Raw genomic sequence first — 19,007 nt, 5'->3', positions numbered from 1 at the left:
GTATTTAAACAAACACCAGCAAATAGGGGTGCCTGGGTGGGTCCGTGGGTGAAGCGTCTGCCTTGGGCTCAGGTCTGATCCCGGGGTCCCTCAGACTGAGCCCTGCATGTCAGGCTCCCTGTTGAGCAGGGAGTCTCCCTCGCTCTCCCTCTGCAGCAACCCCTGCTTGTGCTCTCTCTCTGTCAAATACATAAAATCTTAAATAAAAAAAAAAAAAAAAGCAAATAGACCTATTCTAATTTTAAGTATTCCCACACAAAAGGTTAAATCCTCTTATACCATTCTGCATCTTGCCTTCTTCATTAAGTCCATACTCTGGAAAATTTTCCATTTAGGTAAACAGATCTCTTCTAATTCCTTTATTTATTTATTTTCTTTTAAAGATATGCAAAGGGCTGCATTATCAGGAGGCATCCGCGTTTGCTTGTCCGTTCCTCTCTAGCTGGGACTTGATCTGTTTCCCATCTGATAGGAACATTTAGCAGGGGAGTTTTACAAATCGACTAGATTTCCTTCCTCACCTCCTCCCCACACACAAATGCCACCTACGTCTTCAAAACAGAGGACTCCAGTCTGTTTTACTTAAGGAGGATGAAAGTCACCATCTGTTAATCCAATCTGCGTTGTGGAGGAAAAGGAAAATCGTCTCATGGGCATGACATCTCCTTTCAGATCCCATGGAGGGTAGTTCCTGAGGGTCTCCTACAGGGCAGCACTGGCATCCAGAGCTTCTCCCCACTGAGGTCCTGCTTTGCAAATGCCGTCTTTCTGGGTCTAAGAAGCAGGGGAGGCATTTACGGAAGGGACCCTGAGTAAATCACATGCTGCATGGGAAGGCTAGACAATCAAGCTTGGAAATTTGGTGGGAAGCCAAGAACAGACCAGCAGAGTGTCCCTAAAGTCATGTGAAACCACAGCCAGCTGCCCCAGGGCCACCACTGTCTCCACTGGACACTACCTCCTCCCCGTTCTTGACCAATGGACGAAGCCTTCCCACTTCCCCCTGCACTCTGAATTTCCCCACATCCTAGCCTCTTTCCCACCTAATCAGAGTTCCAGGAGGAAGCATTTCATGACCCCTACCTACCTCCCAGGGATAGGAGGAAGGCAGGTCTGGTCCCCTAGGCTTCCTAAAAAATCAGACACCAGCCCCCACCATAGTACCCAAGCTGGGGAACTACATCCAAAATAGGGTTGGGGCCTAGATACTGGGAAGCCCCCAAAATATCTGGCATCATCTATAGCATTTATAGGGGCCGTAGACTCACGCCCTGATACCAGGGACCAGGAAAACCCCTTCACAGCACAGCAGTCTTCGAGGGCCACAGACGTCTAAGACCTCTGGCAACTGCAACTTCCTACTTTATCGGTGTTTGGGTGTTTTGTTTTGTTTTGTTTTGTTTTGTTTTAAGCACTAATAGATATTCAATTTTGCCAAATACTCTTTGCATAGATGGGATCATCGTACAATTTTCTTCCTACCTGCTCTGCGAGCCTGAAACCTTTCATGAACGGTCTCTGAACATGAGCCTTTTCTTCATTTAGCCATTATCTACTGCATTTCGAGAGTAAACTCCACTTGGACACAATATATTATTTTTTAAAATACTGCTGGAATCCATTTGCTGGTTTAGGTTGGCACACTCTGAAAAAAAAAAACGGAGTTCCACTCTGAGCACAAGGCAGTGACGTTTTAAAAATGAGCTTCGCAATCCGAGAGCCTCACTGAGTGTCTTGACCGGTGGCCCGTGGGGCTACAGAACTGGATTTAACATTTTATTGATGTTTAATTTAAGCTAAATGCTGATACTTAATTCAGTTAGATAACTCGGAAGTATGTTTGGACAACTTGGGCATAGGGATTTACTTTTTCAGCTGTTTTATGAATTCTACCTACGGAGGAAGCATTTCCCTTAAAAATGTTAGCATCTGGTTTGAGATGTGTTCTAAACGCAAAGTAGTGGGACGCCTGGGTGGCTCAGACGGTTAAGAGTCTGCCTTCTGCTCAGCCATGATCCCAGGGTCCTCGGATCTGGCTCCCTGCTCAGGGGGAGTTTGCTTCTCCTTCTCCCTTTGCTTCTCCCCCTCGCTCGTACTCTCTCTCAAGTAAGTAATTTTTTTTTTTTAAAGAAATGCAAAATAGCCCCTGAATTTTGAAGGCAGTACAGGCCAGCATCTTTATCATGGCCAATAACTGGGTCTTATTGAGAATTTTTTTTTTTTTTATGATTTCATTTTGACAGAGAGACATTGAGAGAGGGAATCCAACCAGGGGGAGTGGGAGAGGGAGAAACAGGCTCCCCGCTGAGCAAGGAGTCCAATGCAGGCTCGACCCTAGGTCCCTGAGATCATGACCTGAGCCAAAGGCAGACGCTTAACTGAGCCATCCAGGTGCCCCCTTAGGTTCTTTGAAATTGCTAGAACAGCTCACACAACTCAGGGGAACACTTAGGTTCAAAGGATATGATAAAGGATATTTACCAGTAGCTAGATGGAAGACATGCATAGGGCCAGGTGTGGGGAAAGGGTGTAGGGCTTCTGTGCCACTCTCTGGACCACCACCCTCCCAGGACGCCCCTAGCTCACCAACCCGGGAGCTCTCTCTCAAGCCAACCAACCCTCTAGGAGCTCCTGCAGGCTTCATTACGTCGACTTGATTGACTGACTCATTAGCCACTGGCTGGTTCCACCTGCAGCCTCTCCTCTCCCCTGAGGTCAGGGGGAGGAGGAGTTCCAGTCTTCCCATCCCACAGTTGGTCCTCCAGGCCGCCAGTGCCTGCCCTTGGGTGGCATCCAAAAATCACCTCCATAACTTAACAAAAGATGCATTTATCATCCTTATCACGGGAAATCCCAAGGGTTTCAGGAGCGGTGATCCGGGAACTGTGGATGATGGGAGAAATATGCATTCGGTCATCGGAGGAACTAAATATAGATTTCTTACAAATCACACTGCAATACTCAAACGTTCCTTTTTAAAAAAGGGTGGGGAGAGAGGTTCAGAGAGCTTCGTTTTTTCCATTTTCTTCTGTTCTATTCTGAATGCTCCATTCTGTTCCATTGTCCTCTTCATCTCGCTTTGTGCCAACACCACACTCACTCAAGCATGTGGTTTCATAAGCAAGTCTTTTTTTTTTTTTTAAGTTTATTCAAGTAATTTCTACACCCAACATGGGGCTCAAACTCATGACCCTGAGATTGAGAGTCGCACACTCTTCTGGCTGAGTCAGCCAGGAGCCTCTGCATTCTTGTGGTCATACAACCTTCACCACTCCACATTTCCAGAACTTTTTAACATCCCAAACTGAAACTCTGTATCTCTTACACACAAACTTCCACTCCTCCCCGCCTCTAGCCCCTGGCTGGTAACTACAACTCCACTTTCTGTATCCGTACATTTGACTATTGGAGGGGACTCATACAGGTGGAATCCCTCCGTATTTGTCCTTTTGTGATCTGTGTTGTAGCAGATGTCTAAATTTCTTTCCTTTGAAACACTGAGTTTGGGGGCACTTGGGTGGCTCCGTCCGTGAAGCGCCCAACTCTTGGTTTCGGCTAAGGTCACAGTCTCAGGGTCCTGGGATGGAGCCCTGACCTAAGTCCGGCAGCATGCTGGGTGTGGAGTCTGTTTAGGATTCCCTCTCTCCTCTCCCTCTGCCCTTCTCCACTCTCTCTCTGTTAAAACAACAACTATAAAAAACAAACAAAACAAAGCTTTTGAGTTCTGGAGAAATTTATTATCCAGCAATGTGTGACTAGTACCGAGATGTAGAGAAATTGATGAATCTGAGAGGGACTACAGGAAGCAAACATGGCAGGACTTGGTATCCTGGATGTGGGAGCTGAGACAATCAGTGATACCCTCGAATTCTGGCTTCTGCTCGCTGGCAGTATGTGCTGCCCTGGGAACGACAAGGTTGGAGGAAAGGTCATCTGCTCACTGTAGATGTTTTGAGTTTGGACTTTGGTGTCATCCAAATGGAGGCACAGCGAGCACTCCCATACATTCATTTGGAGTGCGGAGGAAAGATCTGGGTGGTGGTCTAATCCTATGAGTCGCGGTCTATTCCTATCCAGTGGTTTCCCCCAATTTCCTTCCTTGTAATAGAAGGTTTATCTAGGCATATATCTCCCCAAATGAAGACTAGATTCCCCCCAGTCTCTGTTACAGCTCCGCATGGTCATGCAGCGAAGTTCTGGATGATGGCATGTGTGCAATTTCAGGGTTACTCCCTCGAAAAGAAGGAAGCATGCCAACCTCTCCCCTTCCCCTCTTCCTGCTGGGGGCAATGCCAACACAATGGTATGATTCGATCACATGCTGCATCCCAGACAGAAGCCCTTGTTGAAGAGGACAGAGCAATAAGGGGGACGGCTCCTTGAGAGGGTGGAGGTATCCTATCAACCCTGGATTGCTAACTCTTGGACTGCTAGAAGAGAGAAAAGTACATCATTATCTTGCCTGGGTCTGCACTGTCTCATATGGCAGCCCTTGGCCACATGGGGCTATTGAACCCTGGAAACGTGGCTAGCATCATATGCCGAAATTTTAGATGGACTAGATTATATAAAATATGTTCTTAAAATTAACACTTTCCTTCTATTTCATTTTAATGTGGTTACCAGAAAATTTAAAATTGCACACACGGCTCCCATTATTGTTGTTATTGGTCAGCCCCTGTGTGAGCCTTTGCCTTCTGCCTTTGCTGAACTAGCGTCTTCAGTCGTGCACGGCTTCTGTACCCACTGGTGCCACCCGAAGTCTGGTGTCTACCGGATCCCCTAGCAAGAGTGGGTCATGAGAAGAGCAGGGCCTCGGGGAGAGTTTTGAGGGACTCAAAGGAGCATGAGTTTCCAAAGAAGCCAGAGAAGGAGCCCAAAGAAGCAAAAGGAAAACCAGGAGAATGAGGTCCTACGAAATCCCCGAGAACAGTTTCAGGTTGGAAGGAAATACCAGGAGCTTCAGTTCCCTGAGAGATCAGAAAGTTAAAAACTGGGGAAAAAAATTGTTCAGAGTGGTGGGAAACCGTATTAGTTCGCTAAGGGGGTGCATAAGAAAGTACTGTGGACAGCGTGATACAGAGATTTACAGAATTTATAGAAGTAAGCAGAAATGTACTTTCTCACAGTTGTGCAAGTTAGAAACCCCAGATCAACATGTTGCCTGGGTTGGTTTTTTCCAGAGGTTCCTCTCCTTGGCTTATAGACTGCCATCTTTTTTTTTTTTTTTTTTAAGATTTTATTTATTTATTTGACAGAGAGGGATCACAAGTAGACAGAGAGGTAGGCAGAGAGAGAGAGAGAGAGGGAAGCAGACTCCCCGCTAAGCAGGGAGCCCGATGCGGGCCTCGATCCCAGGACCCTGAGATCACGACCCGAGCTGAAGGCAGTGGCTTAACCCACTGAGCCACCCAGGCGCCCTAGACTGCCATCTTTTGCCTGTCTTTTCAGTGGTCACAGCGTGGCTTAACCTAAGGCCAATGAACTATATACTTAAAGATAGTTTAAAAGGTAAACGTTAGGCATGCCTGGGTGGCTCAGTCATTAAGTGTCTGCCTTAGGCTTAGGTCATGATCCCAGAGTCCTGGGATCGAGCCCCACATCAGGCTCCCTGCTCGGCGGGGAGCCTGCTTCTCCCTCTCCCACTCCCCCTGCTTATGATTCCTTTCACTGTGTCTCTCTCCATTACATAACAAATAAAAATCTTTAAATAAATGGTAAACGTTATGCTACATGCAGTTTTACCACAATTAAAAAGAACTATCATTTCTTGAAAAGTCAGTGAAAGATTCTTTGAGTGGGGGATACTGACTATCCAAAAAGAGGCAGAATAGCGAGAGCAACAGCAAGGATATAAGAAGAAGGATGTATTTAAAAATCACAAAACTAGGAAGGACTGGGATGGAAATAGAGTCAGCTCTGTGGCTTTAGGAGTCGGAGGGATTCCCAGCCGATGGCTTCTAACATCTCTCAAATAAAGGAGGCAGGTCATAGGCTGAGAATGGGGTGGGGGGGCTGGAGGCAGAAAGTGTGTCGGAGATTAAAGAGGATAAAAATAGTGCACTTGTCACCATGGAAATGAGAACAAGTTGACCGGGTGACAGCAGTGGGACTGAGGGCCATGTTGAGAGCTCATGGAGTTCAGCCATCACTTACTCACAGTGGAACTGTTCTGCCCTGTAAGGTGACGTTCTTTAGTGATGCTCAGTTGCCTAGGGACAAACTTGGAGAAACAAAAATCCTGGTGGATGGGCTATTTCTTCTCCAAGACTGGGGCCTTACAAAGGCAGAAGGGAAGGGGCACTTAGGTGGCTCAGTCAGTTAAGTGTCCAACTCTTGGTTTTAGCTCAGGTCATGATCTCAGGGTGGTGAGATCGAGCTCCACATGGGGCTCTTAACTCAGTAGGGAGTCTGCTGGAGATTCTCTCCCTCTCCCTCTCTCCACCTTCTAAAATCAATCAATCAATCAATCAATCAATCTTAAAAAATAAAATGAAGCTAAGACAGAAGGGCAAAGGAATGTTAGATGCCTAATGTGGCAAAAGTATTATTGAAATGATGGGCCCTGGAATCATATCCAGAGGAAAGAGAGGGTTGGCAAGATGCGGGTTCCTATCAAGCTAAGAAAAGATCATGGTGGGCGCCGCTGAGAAAGCAAGGTGGAAGGAGGAGTGCTTGAGGTCCAAGGGGTGTGCAAAACTGAGCAAATGGAGTAGGGAGCACCATTAACACCCTCCCATCACGGGGCAAACAGAAAGACAATGATATTTTTACAGCTCATTGAGGTAAACAGATAAGCCTGCCACAGACAGAGGCAAGCAGGCACTCTGAAGGCTGAGGAGATCAATGTCCCCCAGCCCACCTGTGACCTGCTCTTGGCACATCAGTCGGGAAGCTCTTTAGAGAATGTCAGGAAACCATGTGGAAAAGGAGTGCAGGTGACCAGGAGGTGACAAAAAGGTGGTTATGTCCAGAGAACACGCTAGGGGGTATTTCTTTCTGTCTTTTAAGATTTTATTTATTTTACTTATTGGGAGAGAGAGAGCGTGCACCAGCAGTGGGGTGGGCAGGAGGAGTGAGAGGGAGAAACAGTCCCTGGCTGATCAGGGAGCTCCATGTGGGGCTCCTTCCTCGGATCCCAAGATCATGACCGGAGCCAAAGGCAGACGCTTAACCAACTGAGCCACCCAGGTGTTTGTTTCATTAAGGGCCAAAGAAGAACACTTAAAGTTATTGCTTTGGGGGACGCCTGGGTGGCTCAGTGGGTTAAAGCCTCTGCCTTCGGCTCGGGTCATGATCCCAGGGTCCTAGAATCGAGCCCCACATCTGGCTCTCTGCTCAGCAGGGAGCCTGCTTCCCCCTCTCTCTGACTGCCTCTCTGCCTACTTGTGATCTCTGCCTGTCAAATAAATAAATAAAATCTTAAAAAAAAAAAAAAGTTGTTGCTTTGGGGTGCCTGACTGCCTCTGGTAGAATATGTGACTCTCAATCTCAAAGTTATGAGTTCAAACCCCATGTTGGGTGTAGGGGAACAAAAAGAGGAGGAGGGAAAGAAGAAGAGGATGAAGGAGAAGGAGGAGGAGGAGGAGGAGGAGGAGGAGGAGAAGTTGTTGAAGTTGTTGTTGAAGTTGCTTTGATAGGGGAATTTGATTTGCTGCTTGTGGAACACTTCTAGAGGACTTAAAGCAAGGGTTTCTGACGACCTGAGGAGGGAGGCGCTGGAGCAGGGTGGTGGTGACTGAGAGAGCCACTGTCTAGGAGTCTCCCTCCTAGATGGTGCCCAAGTCATGGGTTTCCATCATCTCAAGAAACCCAACCTCCCTGGGGAAAACTGAGATCTGGACACACAGGATCCTAATTCTTCCCCACTTCCATGAGGGTCACTACTGGAAATACAGGACACCAGCTGGGTAACCCCAACCGCAGAGGCTATTCCAAGTGCGAGCTCCCTGCTGGATGAAATCAACCCCGCCCTTGGCATCCAGAATGGCGAATCCATTCCTCTCTCTCACAGTAGACAGAGGAACTCGAAGCTGTTTGCTTTCACTAGGGATGGCGTAGGTTTAGCCCCAGAGATACGTCTACATCCAAATTTCTGGAACCTATAAATGGTGTCTTACTTGGGAAAAGGGTCTTTGCTGATGTGATGAACTTAGGGATCTTGCAGAGAAAAAAAAGGAAAGGAAAGAAAACCCAGTCGTAAAAGTCCTAATATCCTAAAAACAGAGGTGGGGCGTGGGAGGATATTTGAGACAGACTGAAGAGAAGAAAAGCCACCAGAGTGAGGCCCAGTTGATAATTCGATTTCAGACTTCTGGCCGCCAGGACCACAAGAGAGTAAGTTTCTGCCTCCTGAGTCACCGGATTGTGGTGAGTGTTCCTATAGCCCCAGGAAACTGCCACAAGTCACACCTTCCCCCCAGGGGGGGGTCACACTAATTCTCTGACTATTCTTTGAGATAATCAAATGGCATATATGACGCAATGCTGATAAGACCTGTAGAGCAGGAAGGAGCAGACAGGTACAGTGCATGTCTCACTTAACACACACACGCCAGAGCATGGGAGATAAACACCCTGAAAATCGGGGAGCCTGTCGCCTCAAGGAGGTTCCTGAGATTCAGGCTGTCTGAGGACAGTGGGAACATCCCATTCAGATGAAGCTAACTTCATTACTAACAAATGAGAGAAAACCTCCACGGGAGGAGGCATTCCTTAGGCTGCTTTGTGCTCACACAGGAGGCACTTGTATATGTTGACGAAGGACTGCAGGTTTCAGATTGGACCTGGAGCATGTAGGGAAAGATCCGTGTGATATTGATACAACAAGGCTCCCTAAGACCCTTGTAAATCCTGAGTGGTGGGGGGAGAGGAGAATCCTCTGTGCTATATAAGCCCCTTTCAATCTTACCTGAGTTTATGCGAATGAAATGAGTCTCAGTGAGCCCTTAGGTGGCTCAGGATGGGGCTGACTGCCTGAGAAACCAAGCCTGTGATTAGAAGGTTGGAATTTTCAGCCCCACCCCCAGGAACTTGATTGTGGAAAGCCAATGATTTAATCAACCATCCCATGTAACGGAACTTCCATAAAATTCCTAAACAGAGGGGCTCAGAGACCTTCCAGGTTGGTAAAGGCATCGGGGAGCTGGGAGGTGGTATGTCTATATGGAGGCTCAGCATCTCTCCTCCCATACGTTGACCTACAAGTCTCTTCGGCTGTTCTCTTGAGTTGTATCCTTTATAATAAATCAGTAATACTAAGTAAAGTGCTTTCTTTCCTTTTTTTTTTTTTTTTTAGATTTTATTTATTTATTTGACAGAGAGAGATAACAAGTAGACAGAGAGAGAGGGGAAGCAGACTCCTTGCTGAACAGAGAGCTCTATACAGGGCTTGATCCAAGGACCCTGGGATCATGACCTGAGCCGAAGGCAGAGGCTTAACCCACTGAGCCACCCAGGTGACCCTGTAAAGCACTTGACCAGTGCTGAGCCCCCTACGTAGTAGGTTTCCTAGGGAGATCAGCCAAATACCGGGTCACCTGAGAATTATATTGGGCTCTCTCCATCATGAATTGAGCAATGACTTTTTCCTCCCTGGAATTAAATCTGGGATGTTATTTGCTTTCTTGGCCTTCTCCCTCCTGCCAACAGCAGCATCTGTGCACCCACTGAATGGCCCTATTCACCGTCACGTTGACCCACACAATATTGCTTCTGATCAAGGAACCTCATTTATTAGGAAGTCGGTGGGCAGCCCATGTACCCCATCACCCCAAAGTGAGCTTCACAAAACAGAGGTACAGCCTGTTTGGGAAAGCATCACAGTGCCAGATGGGAGACAATGTCCTCGGTGTGGGTGTGGGGGCCCTACAGGATGGACAAACACTCGGAACCAGGGGCACATGCATGGTGCCAAATTATACCATCCAGGAGCCCTAAGGTATCACTTCTCAAGATCACACCCGGTGACTCATTCTTTCAATGCTTGTTTCCTCTTCCTGCCACCCTGAACTCTGCTGTTTTGGGGTTTTCGTGCCTAAAGGAAGGAACTTGATTGTGGAAAGCCAATGATTTAATCAACCATCCCATGTAACGGAACTTCCATAAAAGCACAACAGAGTAAAATTGTGGGACTGGAGGCCGCCCCTGGACTATTTGCGGTATCTGAGGAGTGCGGCTATGAGGTCAGGCAAAGGGGGTGACTGACTGGGGCAGGAAGGAGGGAGAGACGCCTCTGCACCAGGGGCCAAGGAGGTGTGTGAGTGGAACCTGGAGGTGTGTGAGTGGCAGCTCGCACCGGGTCCTGACTCCTCAGGCAGGGCCGGATGCCTGAGGCACGGAGACCCCTTCCCCTATAGAGCACAGAATGACAAGGAGGGTCTGTGCCTATCCCCTTTGCGGGGGCACAGACGTGGGCAGGCACGCTCCTCAACCCTCACCCCCGCCCCATACCGCCGCGCTCACCGCTTCCTGGCGCCCCCCCCTGCCCCTCCCATCTCCGCAGGGCACGCAGTCTGCCAGACAGGCTCCCGGACCCGGTCCGACCACCCCACCCCACCCCCGCCGCGACTCGCGCGGCTGCTTCCCTAGCTTAGTTGCCCTTCTGGAAGGCACCCAGCGGCAGCAGCGCCCCGTTAGCTTGGCGTGGTGGAGCCGCCGCAGCCGCCACCAGGCCCCGCCCAGAGGCAGCCGCGAGCGAGGCCGCGCCAGGGACTACTGCAGAGCGCGGTGAGTGAGCAGGGCCAGCGGGGAGGGACCCAGGCGTCCCGGTCCCCGCCCCTACCCCGGGCAGGCATCCCGACCTTCAGCTTCAGCTTGCTTCCCGATTCCGTCACTCCGTTTCAGGGCCCCAGAGCCGGCCTAAGAAAGGACCCCACAGCCCCTCCCTGTTCTGGGCCTCCGGCAGACCGGCGCCTCGGGCCCCTCCCTTTTTGCCAAAACCGGGAATCTGACGCCCCCTGCCCCCCAGCCCGGTCCTCCAGGAGCTCCCGAGCCCCTCCCTCAATCCGGGCGCCAGGAATGCAGGCCAAAAATATCCCTGGGTTCCAGACCTGGGAGGCTCGGCTTGCAACCACAACGGAGCAGATGAAGACCCAGGAGTCCGAGCTTCCATTGCTTTTTGCTCCAAGAATCTGGGCCCCCAGCCTAGGCGTCCTTCGGAACCTTGGAGGCCGTGGGTCCCACTCGCACCGCCCTAGATACAGGCGTTTTGCTATCGGAGCCTTTCTCCTGCCCCCATCGACTGTGACTTCTGGGACCCAGGAGTCCCGCCCACCAATCCCTAACACCGCGAGCCCCCGTATAAATGAGGATTTGGGGACCCAGGAGTCGGGGACCTCAGCCCAAAAGCCCCTCAACTATTTCGCCTTTCAGAGACCCAGGAGACAGAGACCGTATCCCACAGATCCCATTAAACGGAAAGGCCTGGTCTCCCAGCCCGCCGCCACCCAGATGTCCAAGATTCCATCCGTCCTGGAAGAGCGGGGCTGGAGCAGACGGGGATGGGAGGGGGCCGGAAGAGAGAGGGAGAGTGGAGTGAGGTGAGACTGGGGTGGGGACCTGGGCTGGGGGCTCCGTCCTAAACAGACGCTAAACAGGCGGGTTGCCATGGCAACGGCCTTCCCCGGCCGCGCCTGGAGACCGAGCTAAGACCGAGTCGGGGAGGGCAGCCCCCAGGAGCCCCCACACCGCCAGCTGTTGTGTCTTCCTGTTTTGTCACCACGGCAACAGTGACCTCAGCCCTCCCCCCCCATCACTGGCTTGGCGGGGGAGTCTCGGTCCATTTTACGCGGGGAGGGGCGTGGTCTTTTCTTGGCCCCGCCTCGGGGGCTGGGGCTGGGATATCCCTCCCGGTTCCGGGAGTCCCTTTCTCAGCCCGAAACCCGCGCTCCCGCCGGGACCCCGGCCCCACCCCCGGCCCCGCCCCCGCCCCGACCGCCAACCCCACCCAGTAAGCAAACCCTTACAGTCTGCAGCTGCTGCCGCTGCCTGAGAGGTGAGGCTGCGGGGACCCCCCGGCGTGGAAGCTGCGGTCAGGATTCCTGGGTGCTCAGGGAGGAAGGGGCTGGCGTCCCGAGTGTCTGAGTCTCTAGGCAGACTGGGGCATAGATCAGGTCTCGGGTTCTAGAGACGACAGGGCTTGAGACCTGCACTCATACAGGTTATCCATCGGAAAGAGGAGGGGAACGGGAGGCCCTGATTCCTGAGTCTGAGGAAGGAGTAACTGGGGGCCTGGACTCCAGAGTCTGAGGGAGGAGGGGCTGGGGCCCTGATTCCTGGGTCTGAGGGAGGAGGGTCTGGGAGCCTGGACTCCTAGGTCTGAGAGAGGAGGGGCTGGGCGGGGGGCCTGACTCCAGGGTCTGAGGGAGGAGGGGCTGGGGCCTAGACTCCAGGGTCTGATGGAGGAGGGACCTGGGTGTCTGGACTCCTGGGTCTGAGAGGGTTGGGGACCCCTATGTGCCCTGGCTGAAGGGGGTTGATATCCAGTACAAGAAGGTCTTCAGGAGGGGAGGAGCTTGGAGTTGGAAGTTTGGGTTTGGGAAAAAGAATGGCCTTCCACGTTCCTCACCCCTCCATTGTGGGGACAGAATTCGAACTTTGGGCCCCAAACGCCAAAAAGGGAGGACTGGGAAGTTGGTGTCCTAAGCCAGAGAGAAGCCAAGGCTGAGGCCAGCGTCCTTGGGTTGCTGAGAGTGGAGCAGGCTAGGGTTTAGGGATGCGATTCTCAGTTTGAGCGACGGGGTGTGGTGTTTGGCGTGGAGGCTGCGAGAGGGGATGGGCGTGGCCAGGGGAGTCCAGAAGCAGCCCGGAGAAGCCGAAGGGGTGTTTCCTCTCTCTCGGGCGGTCTCCGGCGGTGCATTCCTGAGTTCTGACCTCAGGCGGCGGCCGCCGGGCGGAAGGCGACGGACCCCTCCGCTCCGCGAGGTCCCTGCGCTACCCACCTCCTTCCTTGGGGCACTTCTGGAGTTGTGGCTCGCGCTCTTCCTCCTTGCCTACTTGGGACCCGGCAGTACCCGCTTTCTAGAACGCCAGAGTGTAGGCCGGTCCTGACTTCCTCCTAACGGGTTTTCGAAGGGCGTGTCGGGGGAGCACGAGGCGGCCGAGCCCCGGGTAGCACCTCCCAGGTGGCCTGGGAGGCCCAGCCCCTACCCACAGACCTGACTTCCGAGGGGTGGTGGGAGGTGTGGCTACCAATCTCTGGCCTGGATTCCGACACCGCAGTTCCGCCTTCGAGGGGCTGGCGGGGCGGGGGTGGTCAGCTAGGCAAATCCCAGGGGTCCGGCTTCCCAGCCAGTGGTCTCTCACAGACCCTCCTGGGTCCAGGCTTCCAGCCCCTGCTCTGGGGACCCAGAACTCACATTTTGAAGGACACAGAAATTCAGGCTTCGGGCCTCACGTCCTAGTGGACCTTCCTCTCCCAAGATCCACGAGCGGGGCGGGCCCTCCCGGAGGCCGGCGGGGGGGCGGCGGTCCCAGCACCGCCCCGCCTCCCTCCGCCCGGGTCCCCGCCACATTCCAGATGGCTGCGCTGACTTGAAGCCCTTATAAGGCTCGGAGACGCTGCGCGGGGCCTGGCCGTCCGCCCCCGCAGCCACCGCCCAGGGCCCTCCCGCCGGTCAGCCCCGCGGCCTTCCCCGGCTGCGGCAGGGTTAAGATCACTCACACCCCCGCCCGCCCGCGGGCGTGCACTTTCTCCCGCTTCCCTCCACTCCCACCCCCGCAGTTTGGGGATTGGGCTGGGGTTCCCTGGGGTCACCTCCAGGACCTCTCTCGGCTCGAGGCCAGATCCCCGCCGCGGCTGGGAGGGCGCCCGGCTGGCAGAGCCTGGCTGCGCGTTCGGGGCGAGCCCAGCGGCTGGCGGGTGGGTGGCCTGGGTCCTGGCGGGGCGGAGCCGGATAGAGCTGGGTGCTGACTCGCTCTCTCCTCCTCCCTCCTGTGTTCTGACCAGTCTTTTCCAGGTGTCAGACTTAATCCACCTCCAGAGCCGGATCTTTAGCCCTCGGGGTTCTTGGCAGAGACTGCAGGTGAGTGATCCTGGACTCCGCGTCGGAGGGGAGAGGGGCTGGGGGCCCGCACTCCTGGGTCTGAGAGAGGAGGGAGCTTCCCACCTAGACTCTGTGTTGGAGGGAGGAGCATCTGGGACCTGGACTCTGAGATTCCGAGAGAAGGACCTTGGAGCTGGGTTTCCATGGAAAGAGATCCAGACACCTGTTTACCTGGGAAAACAGTGTGTCCAGGAAATGGGCTTCCAGGTCTTGGGACCTCTTGCAGGGACAGCTGGGCAAGCTAGAACCTGTTCTACTGTCCGATAGGCCCTCCTGTGCCTGCCCATGGAAGGAGGAAGTTTTATTTCCCTGAAACTGAGAGAAGCCTTCTGAGCTTTTTAGGGGTGGAGGGCAACAGGGCAGATGTCAGAGGCCTGAGGGAGGATTTGGATACCCGGTCCCCAAGACACTGGGCCCTCTCTCCCTGAGGGTCTCTAGGACAAGAAGATAGAAGTTGTAGGTTCTGGAGGGACAGAAAAAAGAAGCTGATTTTCTAGACTGCAGGTGTCTGGTGAACTCAAGGCCTAGGGCCCAGAGTCCTGAGGTCTGAAGCTCTGTGACCAGACCTGAGAGGCCTGGAGATTTCAGTGGAAGGGGCTGGGGCACTGGACAGTTGGAAAATCTGGAGTGCTTGAGTTTCTTGGAAGTTAGGGAACTTGGAGATTGGACTCCATGTGGGGGAGGGGCATAGGTAGAAGGAAGCTCAGTGTTTTTGGGGGTAGTACTCCAGCCCTGTATCCCAGGTGAGATTGCGACGGAAGTCACGGACCCTTGATCTCTCTGGTAGAGGGTGGACTTGAGAGGGCATGTTCCCAAGAGCTGAGCCCCAGTTCCAGAGACAGGCTGGGAGTTCAGGAGCTCTGATCACATGTGGGGACGTGGAGGTTGGACTCTTGGATGTCTGGAGGCTGGAAATGCCTGTTGGGTGAAGGAAGGCAGGTGCTTGCAGGAGCAGGGATGCCGAGCCCTGGATACTCAGAGGGAGGAGGTAGAGTGCTCAGAGCAGGGCCTTGTGTTCTGCTGCAGGGTTGGAGATGTTTTAGAACAGAGTCCTCAGCGGCTGGGTGGCTGATCCCTGGGGGACTGACGGCAGCTCTGAGTGTCGGGGTGGGGGGCGGCAGAGATAGATGGTTTTACAATGGTTGGGTTGCAGAGAGAGGAGAGGCAGCCTAGACTCCTGGGTTCTGACAGGGGAGGTGGGAGGTGGGGAATCCAAGTCCAGAGTGGGGAGGGCTCTGGGACCTGGGTGACCAGCTGATCCGCACAGGCTCGCAACTGTCCCACTTTGAAAAGCCTGCACCCTGGGTGCCCCTCAGCTAGCCACCAGGTTACTTTGTGCCCCTGGGGGGAGGAAAGGCCGAGGGCCTGGATTCCCACATTTGGAACCTTCTTAGGACACTAAGAAGTCCCAGCCATGCCGGTGACGGTGACCCGCACGACCATCACAACCACCACGTCGTCTTCCTCAGGCCTGGGCTCCCCAACCATCGTGGGGTCCCCTCGGGCACTGACCCAGCCCCTGGGCCTCCTCCGCCTGCTGCAGCTGCTGTCCACCTGTGTGGCCTTCTCCCTGGTGGCCAGCGTGGGTGCCTGGACAGGGGCCATGGGAAACTGGTCCATGTTCACTTGGTGCTTCTGCTTCTCTGTGACCTTCATCATCCTCATAGTCGAGTTATGTGGGCTCCAGGCCCGCTTCCCCCTGTCCTGGAGAAACTTCCCCATCACCTACGCCTGCTACGCTGCCCTCTTCTGCCTATCGGCCTCCATCATCTACCCCACCACCTACGTCCAGTTCCTGTCCCACGGCCGCTCCCGGGACCACGCCATCGCTGCCACCACCTTCTCCTGCATTGCTTGCGTGGCTTACGCCACTGAAGTGGCCTGGACCCGGGCCCGCCCCGGGGAGATCACCGGCTACATGGCCACTGTGCCAGGCCTGCTCAAGGTGCTGGAGACCTTTGTGGCCTGCGTCATCTTCGCCTTCATCGGCGGCCCCTCCCTGTACCAGGACAAGCCAGCCCTGGAGTGGTGTGTGGCCGTGTACTCCATCTGCTTCATCCTGGCGGCCGTTGCCATCCTGCTGAACCTGGGCGACTGCACCAACATTCTGCCCATCTCCTTTCCCAGTTTCCTGTCAGGATTGGCGCTGCTTTCTGTCCTTCTGTATGCCACGGCTATCGTGCTCTGGCCACTCTACCAGTTCAGCGAGAGGCACGGAGGCCACTCCCGCCGCTATTCGGACGTGGGCTGCAGCAACCGGCACACCTACTATGTGTGCGACTGGGACCGCCGACTGGCCGTGGCCATCCTCACGGCCATCAACCTGCTGGCTTACCTGGCCGACCTGGTGTATTCAGCCCGCCTGGTGTTCGTCAGGGTCTGAGGCTCTGACCATGACCGGCCCCCTCAAGTCCCTCTTGTGGGCCGAGGTTTCTTTTCCCAAGTCCTCCTTTCCTCTTCCTGGCTGCCTCTCTCCTGCCTCTCCTGTTTCCTTCCCATCCATCCTGCTCTTCTCTGTTCCTTTAGCTTCCTGCCTCTCTCCTGTTGCTCTCGCCTTTCCTTCCTGTTTTGTTGGGTTGCCCACATCCTGTTTTGTTTGCCTCTTTCTGTTTTCACCTCTTCTTTCCTTCCTGTTCTGTCCCGGCCGCCTCTTTCCCAGTTTCTTTCTTCCAATTTTCTTGGGAGCTCTGAGACTTCTCTCTTCTCTGCCTCCACCCCACTGCCCCCCACTTCCAAAGGTGCTGAGCTCCATGTCCCACTCCCCTCTCCTGCAGCTGTTCCCTCCCTGGGCCTCCGAAGGGGCCTCATTGCCAAAGCATGCCTACCCACCCTGGCTGTGCCTTAGTTGGTGTGTATGTGTGTGTTTGTGGGGTTGGGGTGGGCAGCTAGAGAATGCGGCTCCCTTTCTCCCAGTGAAGGGGATGCGGACAGCGCATGTCCCCTTTTATCTCTGGAGGCCAATGATCTCCAGTGGGCATGAGGCTTCAAGCACAGGCCCCGGGTCTGTGGGCCTTGCCTGGCCCCCAGCCTCCCCTGAGATTGGCTCCAGAACTTTGGCCAGGCTTACTAACATCCCACTGCCTGGAGGCCATCTTATAGGAAGTAAAAGGTGGAAGCCTCCCATCCCAACTGCTCTCTGGGTTATCGAAAAAGTGGTGGCCAGCAAAGAACCATATGGTCTTAAGGACGACTGTCTAAGTGTTAGTTGGGGGGGGTAGGGATATGGCCCTCCCATCTCAGTATTAAAAACAGCATATACTGCCTTTGCTGGGAGAAGAGGTTGGCCACCTGCCTGCCTTAAAGGCAGACAGTATGAACCTGGGTTGGTTGGTTGGTTGGTTTTCCTTTTCTGGTCACAAGGGCAAAACGTCCTGGGTGGCCCTCTTCTAAAAGGGAAGTTTCTTTTCAATGTGTTTTTCTTGGGGGTGGGTGGGATGGGTAGGTGGGGGGTGCCATCGCCATAGAGGAATTGCTTGCTCAAGTGTGGTGCGCGAGTGCGCGCGCACGCACACACACACACACGTGTGTTTCTGCATGCTAGTTGCTTCCTGTAGCTGCTTCCTGCTTCTCTGGGACTCACATGCGCAATGTCATATATATAAATGTATAAATATATATTTTAAATTTTTTTTAATTCCCTGGAGCTTCTGGTTCCCATCAGTCCCTGCTGTGAACTACAGAGGGAAGACTTGTCCATTCCCTCACCCCACATCTGTGTTTTGTTTTTTTGTTTTTGTTTTTGTTTTTTTTACATCAATATAAAGATAAAAGAAAAACTGTGCTTGCTTTATTGCTGGGGAGGGCTCCAGGAGAGAGGGCAAGGTCCAGATTCTTGGGTCTGGTGGGAGAGGGAGCCTTGGACCAGGCCAAGACAACTTTGGCCTTTGGATCTCCCAAAGCCAGGAGAACTAGTTAGGATTGAAATGAATGAGATTGGGCCCTCCTTGGAATCCCATGAGCAACTCCAGAAACAGTGTCCCCATCTGAGTGCAACACTTTTTCCCCCCAAAATCAACTCCCCAGTTTCCGCATCTCAGTAATAGGCTCCCCAGCCTGCGAACCCAGGCTCTGGTTCTTCCCATCCACTCTGTCTGTCGCTCACCAGACACTGTCTAGCCTTCCTCAACTGTCCCCTCTGCCAGCTCCTGACCCAGCTCAGGTATCATTTTGTCCTGAGCTAGTACCCCAGGCTCCTTGACTAGCCCACCTCCTGCCCACTCTGGCCCAGGGGGATGCTTCTAACCTCTGACACTGCCCTCCCCTGCTCCAATCCTATATGTGCCTACAGGTGATACCAGAGCTCCTCTGGACCTTGAGGATCTGGCCCTGCCTGCATTCCCACCAGCTCCACCTTACCCTCAGTTCTAAGCTCCCTGACACAACCGGTCCACAGAAGACCTCGATAAAGAGCAAACGAATTACTCTTACAATGAGTCTCTGTTCTACAGAAGGCCCTGTTGCCTGAGGAGAATCACAAATACATAAAGATAAATCCGCACAAATCCCAGGATCAAGCAACCCATCTGCAATTACACCCGCAAGAGCAGTTGGCAAGCGCTATGTCCAGGGAGGGTCCCCCGAAGAGAAGGAAGGGCTACCGGGAATAGACGCACTCCTTTTCGAGGAGAGGCGTTCTTTTGAGCTCTGCAGCGTCCACCCCGGAATTCTGACCCACACCAAAGCCTGCCTCCTGCAAGGGTGCCTAGCCCCGCCTCCCCACCCCATGCTTGAATCCCTTCTGGAAGGGACCAGAGAGAACAGCTCTAGGACCCGGGGGTGATGTGTTGGTGATGGGAGAAAAGCAGCCAAGCGGGCAAGGTGGGATCCTCAGGTCCGTTTCCACGGCCGACCCCTCCCCATCCTTGCCCTTGGGAAGGCCGGGCGCCTGGAGGTGGGTGGCAGGCAACAGCATCCCACTTCCGAGGAGCTTGGAAAAGAGCCTGATTCCCTCACCTCCCCTTC

At 53.5% G+C, this 19,007-nt stretch overlaps 2 protein-coding genes and 1 long non-coding RNA gene across 10 annotated transcripts in view; 1 reads left to right on the top strand and 2 right to left on the bottom strand.

The window, feature by feature from the left end:
* LOC309852815 (uncharacterized protein) overlaps positions 1-13,615 on the bottom strand; it is a 25,422-nt gene extending 11,807 nt beyond the window's left edge. Inside the window, exons 1-2 of the mRNA XM_082710149.1 lie at positions 13,359-13,615; positions 12,942-13,057 (exon numbers count right to left, since the gene is read on the bottom strand). Coding sequence (XP_082566275.1) covers positions 12,942-13,057; positions 13,359-13,514 — 272 coding nt within the window. The 5' untranslated portion in view covers positions 13,515-13,615. The remainder of the gene's footprint in view (positions 1-12,941; positions 13,058-13,358) is intronic.
* On the bottom strand, positions 3,716-7,019 carry LOC309852827. The gene is made up of 2 exons (XR_014305409.1): positions 5,427-7,019; positions 3,716-5,207 (listed from the first exon to the last, which is right to left on the bottom strand). It is a non-coding gene; the product is annotated as an uncharacterized lncRNA (long non-coding RNA).
* On the top strand, positions 10,321-17,821 carry MYADM (myeloid associated differentiation marker). 8 transcript variants are annotated; one of them, XM_082710090.1, is made up of 4 exons: positions 10,491-10,728; positions 11,374-11,540; positions 13,949-14,024; positions 15,440-17,821. In XM_082710090.1, the coding sequence occupies exon 4, from the start codon at positions 15,460-15,462 to the stop codon at positions 16,426-16,428; it is 969 nt and encodes a 322-aa protein (XP_082566216.1). In that variant the 5' UTR covers positions 10,491-10,728; positions 11,374-11,540; positions 13,949-14,024; positions 15,440-15,459; the 3' UTR covers positions 16,429-17,821. The 8 variants fall into 8 exon arrangements, with proteins under 8 accessions (XP_082566214.1, XP_082566216.1, XP_082566213.1 ...); XM_082710088.1 differs by lacking the exon at positions 11,374-11,540 and having other exon boundaries at positions 10,321-10,728; XM_082710087.1 differs by lacking the exons at positions 10,491-10,728; positions 11,374-11,540 and adding an exon at positions 11,555-11,995.
* The last annotated feature ends 1,186 nt before the right edge of the window (positions 17,822-19,007 follow it).

Source organism: Mustela nivalis (genome assembly GCF_964662115.1).
Source record: "Mustela nivalis genome assembly, chromosome: 18".
Classification (NCBI taxonomy): Eukaryota; Metazoa; Chordata; class Mammalia; order Carnivora; family Mustelidae; genus Mustela; species Mustela nivalis.
Note: the sequence above shows the minus strand (reverse complement) of the source record. Positions and strands in the feature narration are given on the sequence as shown.

Coding starts and splice junctions, on each gene's coding strand:
- MYADM (XM_082710088.1), top strand. CDS start 15,460: ATGCCGGTGACGGTGACCCGCACGACCATCACAACCACCACGTCGTCT.